This window comes from Balaenoptera borealis (assembly GCF_965194805.1).
Source record: "Balaenoptera borealis genome assembly, chromosome: 12".
Classification (NCBI taxonomy): Eukaryota; Metazoa; Chordata; class Mammalia; order Artiodactyla; family Balaenopteridae; genus Balaenoptera; species Balaenoptera borealis.
The window spans coordinates 31,516,956-31,531,111 of NC_138869.1; the positions used below are offsets into that span (position 1 = coordinate 31,516,956).

The 14,156-nt window shown below is 48.9% G+C and overlaps 1 protein-coding gene across 6 annotated transcripts in view; it reads right to left on the reverse strand.

Moving 5' to 3' along the window:
• PTPRG (protein tyrosine phosphatase receptor type G) overlaps nt 1-14,156 on the reverse strand; it is a 718,755-nt gene that overhangs the window by 88,015 nt on the left and 616,584 nt on the right. For 4 of the 6 annotated variants that reach the window (XM_082344649.1, XM_082344646.1, XM_082344648.1 and 1 more), the window contains exon 13: nt 756-888. In XM_082344649.1, coding sequence (XP_082200775.1) covers nt 756-888 — 133 coding nt within the window. The remainder of the gene's footprint in view (nt 1-755; nt 889-14,156) is intronic. The other 2 variants (XM_082344647.1, XM_082344645.1) reach the window with 1 other exon arrangement.

Below are 14,156 nucleotides of genomic sequence, written 5' to 3' on the forward strand. Positions count from 1 at the left end.
TGTTAAAGGGCAGAAGCTTCCTACATCAGTCTGAGGTGAAGGCAGCCAGGCCAACCACGTGGGCCAGCCTGCTTCACTCAGTTAAACTGGCTGAGAGAGTGTAGCTGAAAAAACACACAACTTTTAAATAGAAGCTGCAAGCAGGCTTCCCGTGGGAAGCAGTGAGAACCAGTTCAAGGATGATGCTAATATAAGGATGACTTACCATCAGCCATCTTTATCCTACGTGTATCAAATGCCACATAACATGACAAACGTTTTCCTATCACCGCATTTTCAGCAAAGGGCTATGAAAAAAATTTTCAGGTCAAGAGCAGCTATTATGTGGATACGACAAAGTGAAGCATGGTCTCAGGGAAACTGGAAATGCTATGAAACTTATTAACTCATTTTGCAGGTTTAGGAACTAAAGCTCAAAGTGGAAATGAGATTTGTTGCCAGCAAGTAGCAGGCCTGGGATTTGAACCCGGATCTCCCTGATTCCCAAGCAAAAGCCTCTTTGGCACTAAATCCCTAGAAGCTCATCATGAGTGCCTTCATCTCAATAGTGGCTCTATCCCACCGGCTTCTTGCAGATAAAGCGGATCTCCCAGGTGGTGACACTAGAAACACTCCAGCTACCTTACCTTTCTGAATGAAGAGGCCATGGGCTTCCCCTCCCCTCGGGCCAGCGCCCACCCCCCGGCCAGGGCAGCGTGCTGACAGCACAACCCGACGCCCACACCCCCTCTGTCAGTGCTGCCTGGCCGACTCACCTCCAGTAAACTAGCACAGCAATGAGAAGGATGAGGCACACGAAGGTCAAGGCTGATACCACAATCAGAGGGACGATCCACTCCATCCTCCCCGGAGAAGGGCGGCTTATCATTCCAGAGGTGTTCTTTTCTGCTGCAAAGAGAAACCATGCCAGTTAGAGGACAGAGGCTAGCCGAGCCGGGGAGCTGGGGAGCCAGAGTGTGATGGAGATTTCTGCTCCAGTTTTGGGTGGTTTCTGGAGAACAAGGCTACGGGGTGACGAGGGGCAATCTGCAGCCCACACTGCTTCCCACTGAGTCCCAAGCCAAATGGGACCTTTTCTGCAGGCTGCACCCTGTAATCGCCAGTGGGATGGATTTGCAGGTAGTGTTCAAGATGTTGTTAGGAAGAGTTGCACAGAAGACAGAGACCCAGCCTCACTCCAAGAACATTACTGTCCCTGAGCGGCCTTTGGATACACTGAAGAAATGTGCTCAAGTCGGAATGTAGCACAAAACTTGCCAGTGGAAAGAGGCGGGGGAGCCTTGCAGGTCTGCCAAGGCAGGAGGGATGGAGGCAACGATGGGTTTTACTAAGATAACCGGCTGTGACTACAATGGGTACGTATTTCTTTGTCTGCTTAGCATCTGTTACCCCTTCCTCTAGTAACTGCACCCATTTCTGCTTTGGGAAACCACCTCTCCCCTGCAGACAGTCCTGGTGGGACAACTGTCCAAGTGTGGGCCCCCCCGGCTCCTGGCCAAGGGTAGGGGCAGGACGCAAGCTAAGGCAATGGTGCTCTCACCCCAGAATCTCAACGAGCCACTCAAAGTCTGAGCAACAGCGCCTCCCAGCAGGAGCACCCGGACTCCTCTGCCTACCACTTCCCACCACCCAGATCCCCAGAGATCCTGTTTTTCCTCAAATACGGTTCACAAGCTTTCCCTCTGATCTCACCTCGCACCTGCCCCCTCTCCCCATCCTTCTAAAAGCTCGCAGACTGGCGGCCACGCCTTGCTCTGCTCCTAGCGCACATCGGCCGCCCAACAGCAGCCAGTGCCGGGGTTAACCGGGGAAGCTTGTGCAATGGTCCAGGGCTCTCTCTGGTCAACCAGCGCCTCTTACCCCAGCAGCTCCTCCTGTCTCTCTCAGGCCCCGAGGATCTTCACAAGTCCCCAGCAGCCTCACGTGAGAACCTAGTCTCTTGAACTGCGGGGTCAATGCCTGGAAATCTCCAGGTAGCCCGAATGGAGCTCAGACGCGGTGCGGGGCTGGGAAGAGCCGGGTACACAGAGACGGTCACGGGAGGCACGCGGCGAGACAGCGAAGGTTCACTGTGACCGCACGGAGAAGCCCACGGAGTCATCCACAGCTGGCTGCAGGCTGACCCGTGCTCAGCAAGGATTCCTCCTGCTCTGCAAAAACGAGGCCAGCCTGCAGCCAGCCCCGAGCGTCCGTCTGCTGGATGGACTAAATGCACGGCTAATCAGGCTGGGTTTCCAAGAGAGAGGAGGTGGGCTGAGCAGGAAAGAGATAACTGTCCCTGGCAGGAGACTGTTAAAGAGGCAAGACCTGGAGTGAAGAAGAAATGGGTTACAGCATTTTTACTGGGTTTCCTCGAATGTACTGGACCTTGATGCCCTCCTTTGTTTCATGCACAGGCAGGGCCAGATTTATGCCCAGCTCACAGGTAAAAAGACACAGAGGCACACTTTGATTAAAAATCACAGCAGGGCAGCCGGCGGTTTATAAACTGCCTTCCTAACTGTGCCAGCCCGTTTCTCGATATCCCTTGCTCCACAACTTTTCATCAGGCAGCTATTTGTCAAGCCCCGACTGTGTGCCAGGCACGGTGCTAGGGGAGGCGGATGCAGCGGAACATCAGACAGGAACAACCTTGTGCCCGTGGGGCAGGAATTTACAGGGGGAGAAGCAGACACATGACCAAGCAATTAGAATAAAATGAATGTGACGCCAGGGGAAGCACAACGGGTACAGGGGAACAGCTGTCCTAGCCCAGGAATTCCGGAGGGGCTTCCTGACGTTCGGGTGGGAGCTGAAGGATGAAGGGGAGTTAGCCAGGCCAAGGGCAAGGGCAGATGTCTTCTGGAGAGAGTGCACTGAAGCGGTGGGGTTAGAGGACACCTCAGCCAGGGTCTGTAGGCTGAATTACGGGCACCGCTTTTAGGCCCCAGGGCTTGCAGTGGGACGCACTGCAGTATTGTAAGCTGAGGCAGACAAGCATCAGATGTGCAGTCTATCCCTCAATATAATGCTTTAATTGCAAAGCTCTGGTCGCCAGCCACACTTTCCCCCATTGTTCTTGTATTTTTAGATAAAGCAGGGATTTTAATTAGGAATTTACGGGATTTTGATTATGTAGCTCTTACATGGTATGAGTTAACTGGGTTAGAATGTGTAAATACACGTGCGGCAAGAACCACAGTTGCAAATGAGGATAATTTCGCAGGGCTCCAGCAGGGGGCAGCCCAGCCAGGTAATAATCTGGCTGGCAGTGGGGAATCGCCAAGCCCGGATGGTCCCGTTAATGGAAAATATGGCAGGAGGGCTGACATTACAGGCCACACGTCCAAGGAACTCACTATCCACTGTGGGAAGCCCCTGCATACCCAGGGCCTTATTTCTTTCCTTGCCTTCTTACAGAAAAGGATTCTTGCCTGGGCTACTACACAGTAGGCAGGTGTGGGCAGGAGACCGAATGCAAACTCCAGGTCCTTTTCATCCTCAATCACTGAAAAGGACCCTTCGCCAAAATTGTCCCTCAGGTTTCACCACTGAGCTACTTCTCTTTCTAATGTTTCATGGCGCTGTGTAAGGTTTTTTGTTGTTGTTGTTTTTGTGAGGGGATGGAGGAGTGAACACATCAGAAATCCTTCTCTAGGCAGCCCCCGAATGGCGGTTTCTATGGAGGAGAACTCAGGCCGGCAACAACTTGCAGTGTGAGAGAGAGACCTAAGGAAATTATTCTGACGGCAGTTTAATCTTGGCCTGGGGGCTTCCCTGGTGGCGCAGTGGTTGAGAATCTGCCTGCCAATGCAGGGGACACGGGTTCGAGCCCTGGTCTGGGAAGATCCCACATGCCACGGAGCAACTGGGCCCGTGAGCCACAATTACTGAGCCTGCGCGTCTGGAGCCTGTGCTCCGCAACAAGAGAGGCCACGATGGTGAGAGGCTCGCGCACCGCGATGAAGAGTGGTCCCCACTTGCCGCAACTGGAGAAAGCCCTCACACAGAAAAGAAGACTCAACACAGTCATAAATAAATAAATAAATAAATAAATAAAAGAACGTGAATTTCTTAAAAAAAAAAAAAAAAAAAAATCTTGGCCTGGACTAATGACTGGCAGCCGGATTTGCCCGGGCCTTTTACATAAAGGTCAGGCAAATATAGGAGTGCTACTGGATTTCCACGTGGGCATGATAAAGCTGAGTTCATGTTAAAATTCACAGTACTGCTTTGCCTTCGCAGTACCAGGAGCCTGGAATTTCATTCCATGGCCACACAGTCATGTGGAATCTTCCTGTCACTCTGCTGAGGAATCCCACACTGCCCTCAGGCACAGCAAAACCCTTCATGAGTGGGCCTTCCTCCCACCCCATCATCTCCTGCTGTGCCCCCTGCAGTGGGTCCCAGCCACACACACCCACCCAGTGACCATGCTGGGCCACGGTCCCACCTCTCCGCCTTTGTCCCTGCTGATCTCACTGCCAGGAACACCTTTCCCATCCCGCCCTCAGAAGCTCCTCTTAATCCCTCAATCCTGGTTCAGGGGCTACCTTCTCTGCGAAGCCTCCCCAAACCTTCAGTCTGTGCTCTGGAGGGCAGAGTAAAGATCACAGGTTCAAATCCTGGCTCTGCCACCTTCTACGTGACCACTAACCAATAACTTAAATCAGTTTAGGCCTGGAGTTCTTCATCTATAAAATTGGATAAAAGAACCTACTTCATAGAGGTGGTGGGAAAACCTAAGATGCATGTTGAACGCTTAGAAGTGTGCCCGGCATTGAGCAAATGCTAAGTAAATACTCTCATTCTCGCCATGGTGGTTGTCGCTGTGCACTTCTTTTACAGCACACATCACACTCAATTACAAGTGCTCTTTTACTACTTACTGTAAGCTCCCCCAAAGCAGGGCTGATTTTCTCTGTATATAGAACAGTAAGAAAGCTCTGTCTCCTAGTAGCTATGCAACTCTGGGCAAGTTACTTAACCTCTCTGGGCCTTAGTTTCCTCATCTGTAAATGGAAATAATAATATTGCTCACTACACCGTGGGTGGCGTGAGGATTACATGAGCTAATGCAATAAAACACTTAGCACGTTGCCTGGCAACCACAAGCACCTGGTTAACATTATCAACTGTGATGATGATCATCACCATCCCCACCCACCACCCACAGCATCACTAATTATCATCATCACCACCACCCTCCTCTCCCTCTTCGACACCCTAGCACAGCGCCGGGCAGATGCTGAGCGCTCATCGGGTGTTTGCTGAATCTGAATCCCGCTGTAATAAATGAGGGCATGTGTGGCGACCACACAGAACCTCAGATGGGTTCTATGGGCATCAGCAGCAGGGGGCTGCCTGTGAGGAGACCGCCAGTGAAGAGCCAGAAGCTCAAAGTCTGCCCTGAGACAAGACTGCACTACGCTTCGTGCCATCCTTCAGGAGAGACGCTTGTCCCACTGCCTGACTCAATCTGTGGCCCAGCAGGCCCTCAAAGGAGAAAGTATAATCAAACAGTGAACTACCAGAAGCTACTAGGGACACACAACATGCCGCCTGAGCTGGGTATACACTCTCTTCCTCCTTTGCTTCAGTCTCCTGACAATCTTCCCCACGTCAAGGCCCCCAGAGACTAGAACATACTATCAACTTTTCAGAGCAACCAAGATCCTGCCCTTCAGAGGCAGGCAGACCTCATTACAAATTCTGGCTTAGGCCTTTCTAGCTGTGTGACTTTGGATAAGTGACTGCCTGTCTCTGAGCCTCTGGTCGCTCCTCTGTCAAAGGGAAACAGATGATAACGCTCACCTCTCAGGGGACTTAGAAGGATTAAATGAGATAATCCGTGCAAAGCAGATTGTGTCAGCTGCAAAACGAAATCACGGGGCCTCTTGTTCAGAAATTATTAAAGAGTTTCAAGAAACGACAGCAGAACGTGAAGGCAAACACAGGGCCTTCTGAGCACAGGGCTGTGTGACTGCACGGGCTGCATCCTCAGAAAGCCAGCCTTGACCAGTCAAGCACTGAGCACAGTGCCCGCGTCCAGAGAACGTCCGTTCTTCCTTTCAATGGAACCAAGCAACGGCGCTGACAGTGTGATAAAATTAGGTGCTCCCAACTGTTAGGAGCAGCGCACTTTCATTCAGAGCTTCACTCGTATCCCAGCCGCCTCCTGAAAGGTCCAGCAGAGAGCGTGGCTGCCCTGTTCCTGGAAGGTTTGCCCCTCTCCGTGATGCCCGAATCCTCACACCAGGACAAGTGCAGGACCTCTGGGTTAATGCACCTCCTTCTCGCCTCCATCTCTGATGTGTCCAGCTGGTTTGGTTTTGCCAGCAGGCCTAGCCCTTCGATTCCTGCCTGCCATGGGTTGTGTGAACTGGCAGCCCACAGATGTGTCTGGCTTGGCACCCCTCCCCCGGGAATTATTAATTAAATTGTGAGTTAGTTGCCAAGGTTTAATAAACAATAGAGTTCACAAAAAAATCAAAATCAAAAAAAAAAAAAAAAAAAAAAAAGGGAATCTTCTCCTGGAAATGTTCAAAACTGGCTAGCAACACAGGTCTGAATTCCCACATGGCAAACATCAGCTAGAACCAAGCAGCACACTCTCTAACACAGGGCATGGCTCATCAGTTTGCCACAGTCCTCACTGCTCCCTAATGTCTCACATCAGACCTGCTTTCTTCACTCCTGACTCCTGTTGCCAGCTCCCTCCGGCCAGTCGAATTTCTGTCTGCAGGATGGCACTCTGACCCAAAGAATCAGCAGAACAATGCACACACTTGGGACTTTTACAAAGGCCTTATCATCAAAAGCAAAAATCATGGTTTAATAAAACTCCTGACCAGGATTCTGAAATTACTAATTCGGCTCGAGAGAAGAGGCTGCTTCTGACCAGGCAGCTTTCCCAATTCCATATTTATTTTCAAAGAGATTTTATTTTTCAACCAATTAGAAATGAATCAGACAGTTGCTCCATCTATAAACGTGGGCCATTCCTCTCTGTGAACCTGGACCTTCTTCATACTCTTTCCAGGGCTGCATCTTGCTGGTCTGTGTGTAAGAGGATAAAAATGGAAAGGAGGTATCAACTTACACCCCCATCTCCCCCCATGGATGTGATGTGCAGATGAGGGGACGCTAGGAGGGTCAGAAGATGTGAGGCCAGGCAGGGCCAGGACTCAGAGAATGAGCCGGTTTCAGAAATGTCTTCCAGTGGAAACTTACGGCAAAATGCTGTCTAATACCTAACCCTCTCTGAGCATCTGCGGGAGGGAGGTAATGGTTTAATGACCTCCCCACAGCCCTTCCTCCTCCCAGCTTTTATTTCAGCATCCACCAGAATCTGAGTAAAGTGCCTCCATTCTGCTTTTTCCAAAAAATTAAAAAAAAAAAAAAAAAAAAAAGAAAAACAGTTTTCAGTGGCATATGTCATCACTGAATTAATGCTGTTTGCCTTTTACTGGCTTGGCTCTCATCCCAGTAGAAGCAAATAAAAACGGAGTACAATGTACTATAAATGCTACAGACAGTGAGACATCAGATGGACCTTTCTGAAACGCTTCCTACCCCACAGTGAGGGCTCAACTTCTGCTTCAGGACAAGAACTCCTACGTGGTCAAGACTAAAACGAGCTTGGATCTGAGAGGCCACTCTCAGGAGTTGGGGAAAGGAGGATTCTTTCACTTTTCAAGAAAGATTAGGAGCAGAACAACCTGCACACTCAGACATCTACAGCCGGGTTCAGTCGCGCACAACTGGACCGCATTTGTTCTGATAAGGCCACTCCTTCAAAACCACCTGCAACTGTGAATTAAGGCACTGGTTTTTTAAAAAACTGTGGTAAAACACACATAAACGTCACCGTCTTAACCATGTCTAACAGTACAGTTCAGTAGGGGTAAGCACATCACACTGTTGTGCAACCGATTTCCAGAATCTGTTCTTCATCTGCAAAACTGAAACTCTGCACCTTTTAAACAGCAATTCCCCAGCACCCCGACCCCAGCTCCTGGCAACCATCATCCTACTTTCTGCCTTACGACTTGACTACACTCTAGGTACCTCACATAAGCGGAATCATACATATATATATGTGGAATCATATACATATATATATATTTGTCTTTTTGGGACTGGCTTATTTCACTAATGAAATAAGTCCTCAAGGTTCATCCATGTTGTAGCATGTGACACGATTTCCTTCTTTTTTAAGGCTGAATAATATTCCACTATAGGTATATACCACATTTTGTTCATCTATTCATCGGTCATTTGGGTTGCTTCCACCCCTTGGCTACTATAAATAATGCTGCTATGAACATGAGTGTACAAATATCTCTTCAAGACCCTGCTTTCAATTCTCTTGGGTAAGTACCCATAAGTGGGATTGCTGAATCATACGGTAATGCTATTTTTAATTTCGGGGGGAAACTCCTTACTGTTTCCCAAGTGGCTGTACCACTTTACATTCCCACCAACAGGGCACAAGGGTCCCCATTTCTTCACATCCTCACCAACACCTTATTTTCTATTTTGCTTTGGTTTGGGGGTTTCGTGGTAGCCCAGTAAACAGGCGGCCGCTTTTTTATAGGGCCACAAAATTTGTCTTATTTTTCTGGAGCCCTGGCATTAGCTAAACCACTGTTGCAGAGACATGATTGTGGGTTACAAATACATATATTCTCCTGCAACGGGACACGGGTTCCATGTTCCGATTACCATGTCTGAGCTGCATTTAGAGCATCCGTCATGTGTTTCAATTTATATCACCACTAGGAGTTCTCATCAATAAGCCCTCCTTACCATTTCACATAGAGCTCACTTAATCAGACTCAACAGTGGAACTGTCATGTGTATTTCCAATAGGTGCTGGAAAATTGAGGGCGTTTGATAAATCCCAATTTAATTCGAAGTCCCATATATACGGCAGGTCCTCATCTACCAGAAATCGCCACCACAGACACGTCATTGCAACGTCACGTGACTCTGCCATCAGTCAGGACTCATGTCAGACACATCGCTCCTTACAACCTGAATTCCTGACCCCAGCCTCTTTGGAAACCTCCTTGTGTCTGGCTGCCTGCACTAAGAGATATACAGGCTGTCCTAGTTCAAAGATCCCTCAGTGGGGGGCAGAAACTTCCAAGGACCCAGACACTTCCTGGGAGGAAACTAAATTGCACTGGTGCCTTCAGGGCACCCGAGCTAGTTCTTTCCAACACGCCCAGGAAGATCACAGCCAAGACCCGGGGCAAGCAGAATTACGTAGAAAACTTCTCCCCACAAAAAGCCTGACCAACAAAACTAGCCCAGGCCGCAAACTGCCACGGTAGTCCATACGAGTGCCTGTTCTATTTTATTTTAAATAAAGTATGCAACATTTTCCTACCTCCATATACCCCAGCTGAGCTTCACATTCATGATGTCTGCCCTATCTTCAGGAGCCTGTATTGCTACTTCCTTCTGACCTTAAATTAACTACTATTTTCTCCCTCAAGTAAACTTCTTTGAAAAGGAACTTTATGTTAATACTATAAATCATAGCTTCTCCACCACGGCGCTATCAACACTTTGGACCAGGTCGTTCTTGGTTGCGGGGCTGGTCTGTGCCCTGTGGGGTGTTTAGCAGCTTCCTTGGTCTCTTCCCACTAAATGCCAGTAGCAGCCCCCGCCTCAGTCATGATCACCAAAAATGTTTCCAGGTATTGCCAAATATCCCTGCAGGGAAGGGGAACAAAATCATCACTCTGGTTGAGAACCTGTGCCATCAATTAAAAAATGGTATCTTTTTAAAAGTACACATTCAAATACTCGTTTAATAATTAATAATTCACCTGAAACCATGTTGTGTTGCCCACTCAGGGAGCAAGCCCCTAAGCCGGGACGCAGGCAGCACCACGGCGGAGTCAGGTCAGGGCCCATGTCTGAGCCCCGGTCTCGCCACGTCTTGCCCGGGGCACGTTCCTTAACCGTCTGAGCCTCGGTTTCCTCACTGGTCTAATGGCAACAAGGACAGCACAGGCCTCCCGGGGGATAAGTGACATCACATTTTGGCTTTTAGCACAGACAACACCAGCATGGAACAAATGTTAACCAGTGATGCAATTATTTTTATAATCAAAGGTTTTTCTTTAGAGCTTGAAAGTTCCAAAGAGGTGCCCAGAGGAGTGGGGTTTGCCCAAAAGGAGTGGAGTGGTTGGAGCTTTGCACCCTTGACTCTGGCTCAGAGCAGAGCAGCAGCCCTAAGTCTCCGACCGACACAGTCCATTCCTAGCTCAGGGGCAGGACAAAGGCCAGCCAGGGGCCAGTTCTGGCCTGGAGACTGTACTTTCCTGACCCCTAAACTGGACTGTCTCTTTAGCTGACCCCGAGAAGGCAGTCAACAAGCTTTTGGTGAATGAGTGTTTACATAATGGCGTCTGAGCAAGATTGAATCTGAAAAAGGAGCCCTGATTTAAGGAAAGAAAAATGAAAAACCCCAGCACTGAGCGATGAGTTTGTAGACAATGCCCACCCTGAAATGCTTTTGCTGGGGCATGCCACATACCATCCCGAGAACATTTTACTGCATCAATAGGCATCTGAGGGTACCTCCACCACATCTGGGCTGTGCATCCTGAGGGACGGACCATGGCTACTGCCTGCCTGATCTCTGTATGTGTCTGAGTCGGCCCCTTCTTCTAGAGAAGCATTCCCCTCTTCTCCTTCCCTGCAAGTTAATACTAAAGCTACTACTCATAGCACTTGAAAAGATGTTATCAAACATCAAGCCTTTTTGAGATGCTGGTAAAAATATAACACAGTTTGTAACTTTAAACGTTAACGCTTTTTTCAAAGAGACTAAATATTGATTTAAAGAATTGTTTTTAACGCGAAGAAAAAATAAATGTGGAACAGATTTAAACAAATGTACATCCACAGTCTTTCAAAGAAGTCACCACTAACATTAAAATGATGGTGATTTCGTTTAAAAAATAAACACCAAGCTGGAGGAGGCAGATGGAGAAAAGGCTGAGATGGATGGAAGCAAAGTGAGACCTTGGGGGTCGTGGACAATGCAGGGTTTTCGGGTTTTACCCTCAAGTTACTCACATCTTTTATTAACCAGTGGGTACACACGTGTTTCTGCTTAAACCAGGGGTCGGCAAATGACAGCTCACCGATCAAATGAGGTCCACTGCCTGTTTTTGTAAACAGAGTTTTACCAGAACCCAATCACATCCGCCCATTTGTGTAGTGTCCCTGGCTGCTTGCGTGCTACCTGGCAGAGGTGCACAGTTTCAGCAAAGACCTGTGGTTTCCAAGGCTGAAAATGTCCGCTCTCTCTGGCTGTTTGCAGAAGAAGTTTGCCCATCTCTGGCTTAACCGATCCCCACCACTACTCTCAACCTGGAATTGCCTGGAATTCTAAAGGAAGATCCCTTTTGGCTTTGGGAAGGAGTGGATGTTCCCATTGAGATGAAGGTGGCAAAGGAGATGCTCTGATTCACCAGTGCTGGGGACAGACCGGAGTTCCTGGGGGTCATTTTTAAAGCCAGCTCACTGGGGACCACAGTCTCCACATGTTTTTTAATCTCCAAGGATGACTGCAGAAGAAAGATCTATGCGGGGCCTCTTCCCAGTCACCACTGCCATCATGTGGCCCTCGGGCTGCAGAAAGCTCCTCCTTCCTTGTCACCGACGACAAGGGTGACTCTGCACCTCCTTTGGCACTAAGGGCTATGCCTATCCCCACTTTACAGACAGACTCTGGGCAAAGACTGGCCTGAGGACCCTGCGTGAATAAAGGGCACAGCCTACTGTAGGGATGTGACTCCAGAGCTACCCTGCCAAGATGGCAGACACTCAGATGCCTGCAGCGTTGCAACTTGAGACCCGCACGCCCCGTGCCTGGAGGTGGAAATACCCCAGGTTTACCACCTGTTTCTTCTCCCCTTTCCTTGGACGCTGGAACTTGACTCCCATTGCAATGACTCATTTCCGCTTACTTGGACTACGCCCCAGGTCCCCACCCTCACCAGTCTCTCAAGGTATCAACACTCCCAACCCAAGCTCTTAGCAAGCCACGCTTTTCAGGAGTGTGGACAAAAAAAAATGTTGAAGAGGAGCAGGCTGGGAATGCAACTTGCCAGAGCCTCTAGTCCAGAGGCCAAACCACTCAAGCTTGACAAGAAATTCCAGGTCCACCGCTTGTCTGTGGAGAAACCACAGTGGTCCGAGTCACCACTGCCATCACCTCCTAACTCTACTCCCTGTGTCCGTTCTGGCCTCCCCAGACGTCCACACAGAGGCCCACATGACCTTCTGAGAAGGTTAATCAGATGAGTAACTCTCTTGCCGAAATCCATCACTGCTTTTCCATACCAGTTAGAGTCAAATCCTCAGCATGGCTGATGAGCCCCTTCCTGATCTGAGCTCTGCTTGTCTGTGAACTCATCCTGGATCCTTCACCTTGGTGGTCTAGACACACTGGCCCTCTGATGGCTCCTTGACTGATCCTAATTGGTTCTCACTTTAGGGTCTCTGGACCTGCTACTCCTCCTGCAGCCTAGAACGCTCTTTCATGCATCATGGCACAGCTAACTCCTTCTCACCACCTGGGTCTCCGTTCACATGCCATCCCTTGACCACCTGATGCTACACTGTCCCTGTCCCCGACGCCAGCACTTGCCGTTATGCATTTGTTCACTGGAATATTCTCAAGCTTGTCCATTAGAACGTAAACCCCAGGAGAGCAAGGCCTGACTAGATCTAGAGTCTACTTCCAATGCCTAGTCCAGTGCCTGGGACACAGTGGGTACTCTATAAATATTTCTTTAATATCTTCAAATGCAAGAAATCCAACTTTTTCACAGCAAATTCCTGGAGGGAATGTCACTGCTCATGCAGGAATAGCTTCAAACAGCTTCACAAGTGGCTCGATATTTCCTCCACTCAGTTCCTCAGAGGGCCACTCTGCACCTTTCCCTAAAACCAGGACAAAGTGAGCAACGCCCATAGCAAACCCACACTTCAAAAAATGAGTCCATACCAGCTTTAAGGAGGAACGTAATTCAAAACATGAAAATTTATTCTAAGTTGTATCTTAACATACGAGGTCTCAGCTTTAGATGAATTTTAATGTTTACAAGTGCAAAAGCAAATAAATATTTACCAGTTGCTTTTTTTTTTTTTTGCACTCTTATAACTCCACAACAGCTTAGATGCAAAAAAAATTGTTGCTAAACATCTTGTAGTCTGGCAAAAGAAAGAACTTCTTATTAAGAAAACCCCTCACAACAATAACAACCCCTCACGCTCAGGGCTCCCTTGTAGAAACTATCAGGATGGTTCATTAAGATTTGAGCGTGGACTTCCCTGGTGGTGCAGTGGTTAAGAATCCGCCTGCCAATGCAGGGGTCATGAGTTCGATCCTCAGTCTGGGAAGATCCCACATGCCGTGGAGCAACTGAGCCCGTGCGCCACAACTACTGAGCTTGCGCTCTAGAGCCTGCGAGCCACAACTACTGAAGCCCGCGCACCACAACTACTGAGCCCATGTGCCACAACTACTGAAGCCCGTGCGCCTAGAGCCCGTGCTCTGCTACAACAGAAGCCACCACAATGAGAAGCCCGCGCACCGCAATGAAGTGTAGCCCCTGCTCACTGCAACTAGAGAGAGCCCGCACGCAGCAACGAAGACCCAAAGCGGCCAAAAGTAAATAAATAAATAAATAAAATTTAAAAAGAAAAGAAAAAGATTTGAGCATATGACAGAGTCACAAAGTTGCCCTCGGTCAGCGTGGGGATCACATCCTCCCCGTGGAGGCCAGACCAGCCATGCCCTGGTCTTATCATCCAGGAACTGGCTAATTCACAGAGCAAATGGGGCTCTGAGAGCAGAAGTCCTGTTTCTCGGGCTGGGATCATGGGCTAATACCAGCTCTCCCCATCCCCACGCTTTCAGTTTTAATGTAAATGTCACTTCCCCAGAGTGGCCTTTCTTAATTAAAAAAGCTCCCTGTCCTCTTCCTGATTATTTTCTTTGACAGCACCCTGTTTATTTCCTCTATTATTTACCGTACACAATCTCCAGTGTTAGTTAGCTCGTTTTCTGGCTTTTCAGCGAACTTGCTTGCTTGCTTTCTAACATTCCTGCTTCCCGATTTCCCGGCGTGTGCCCTGGCGAG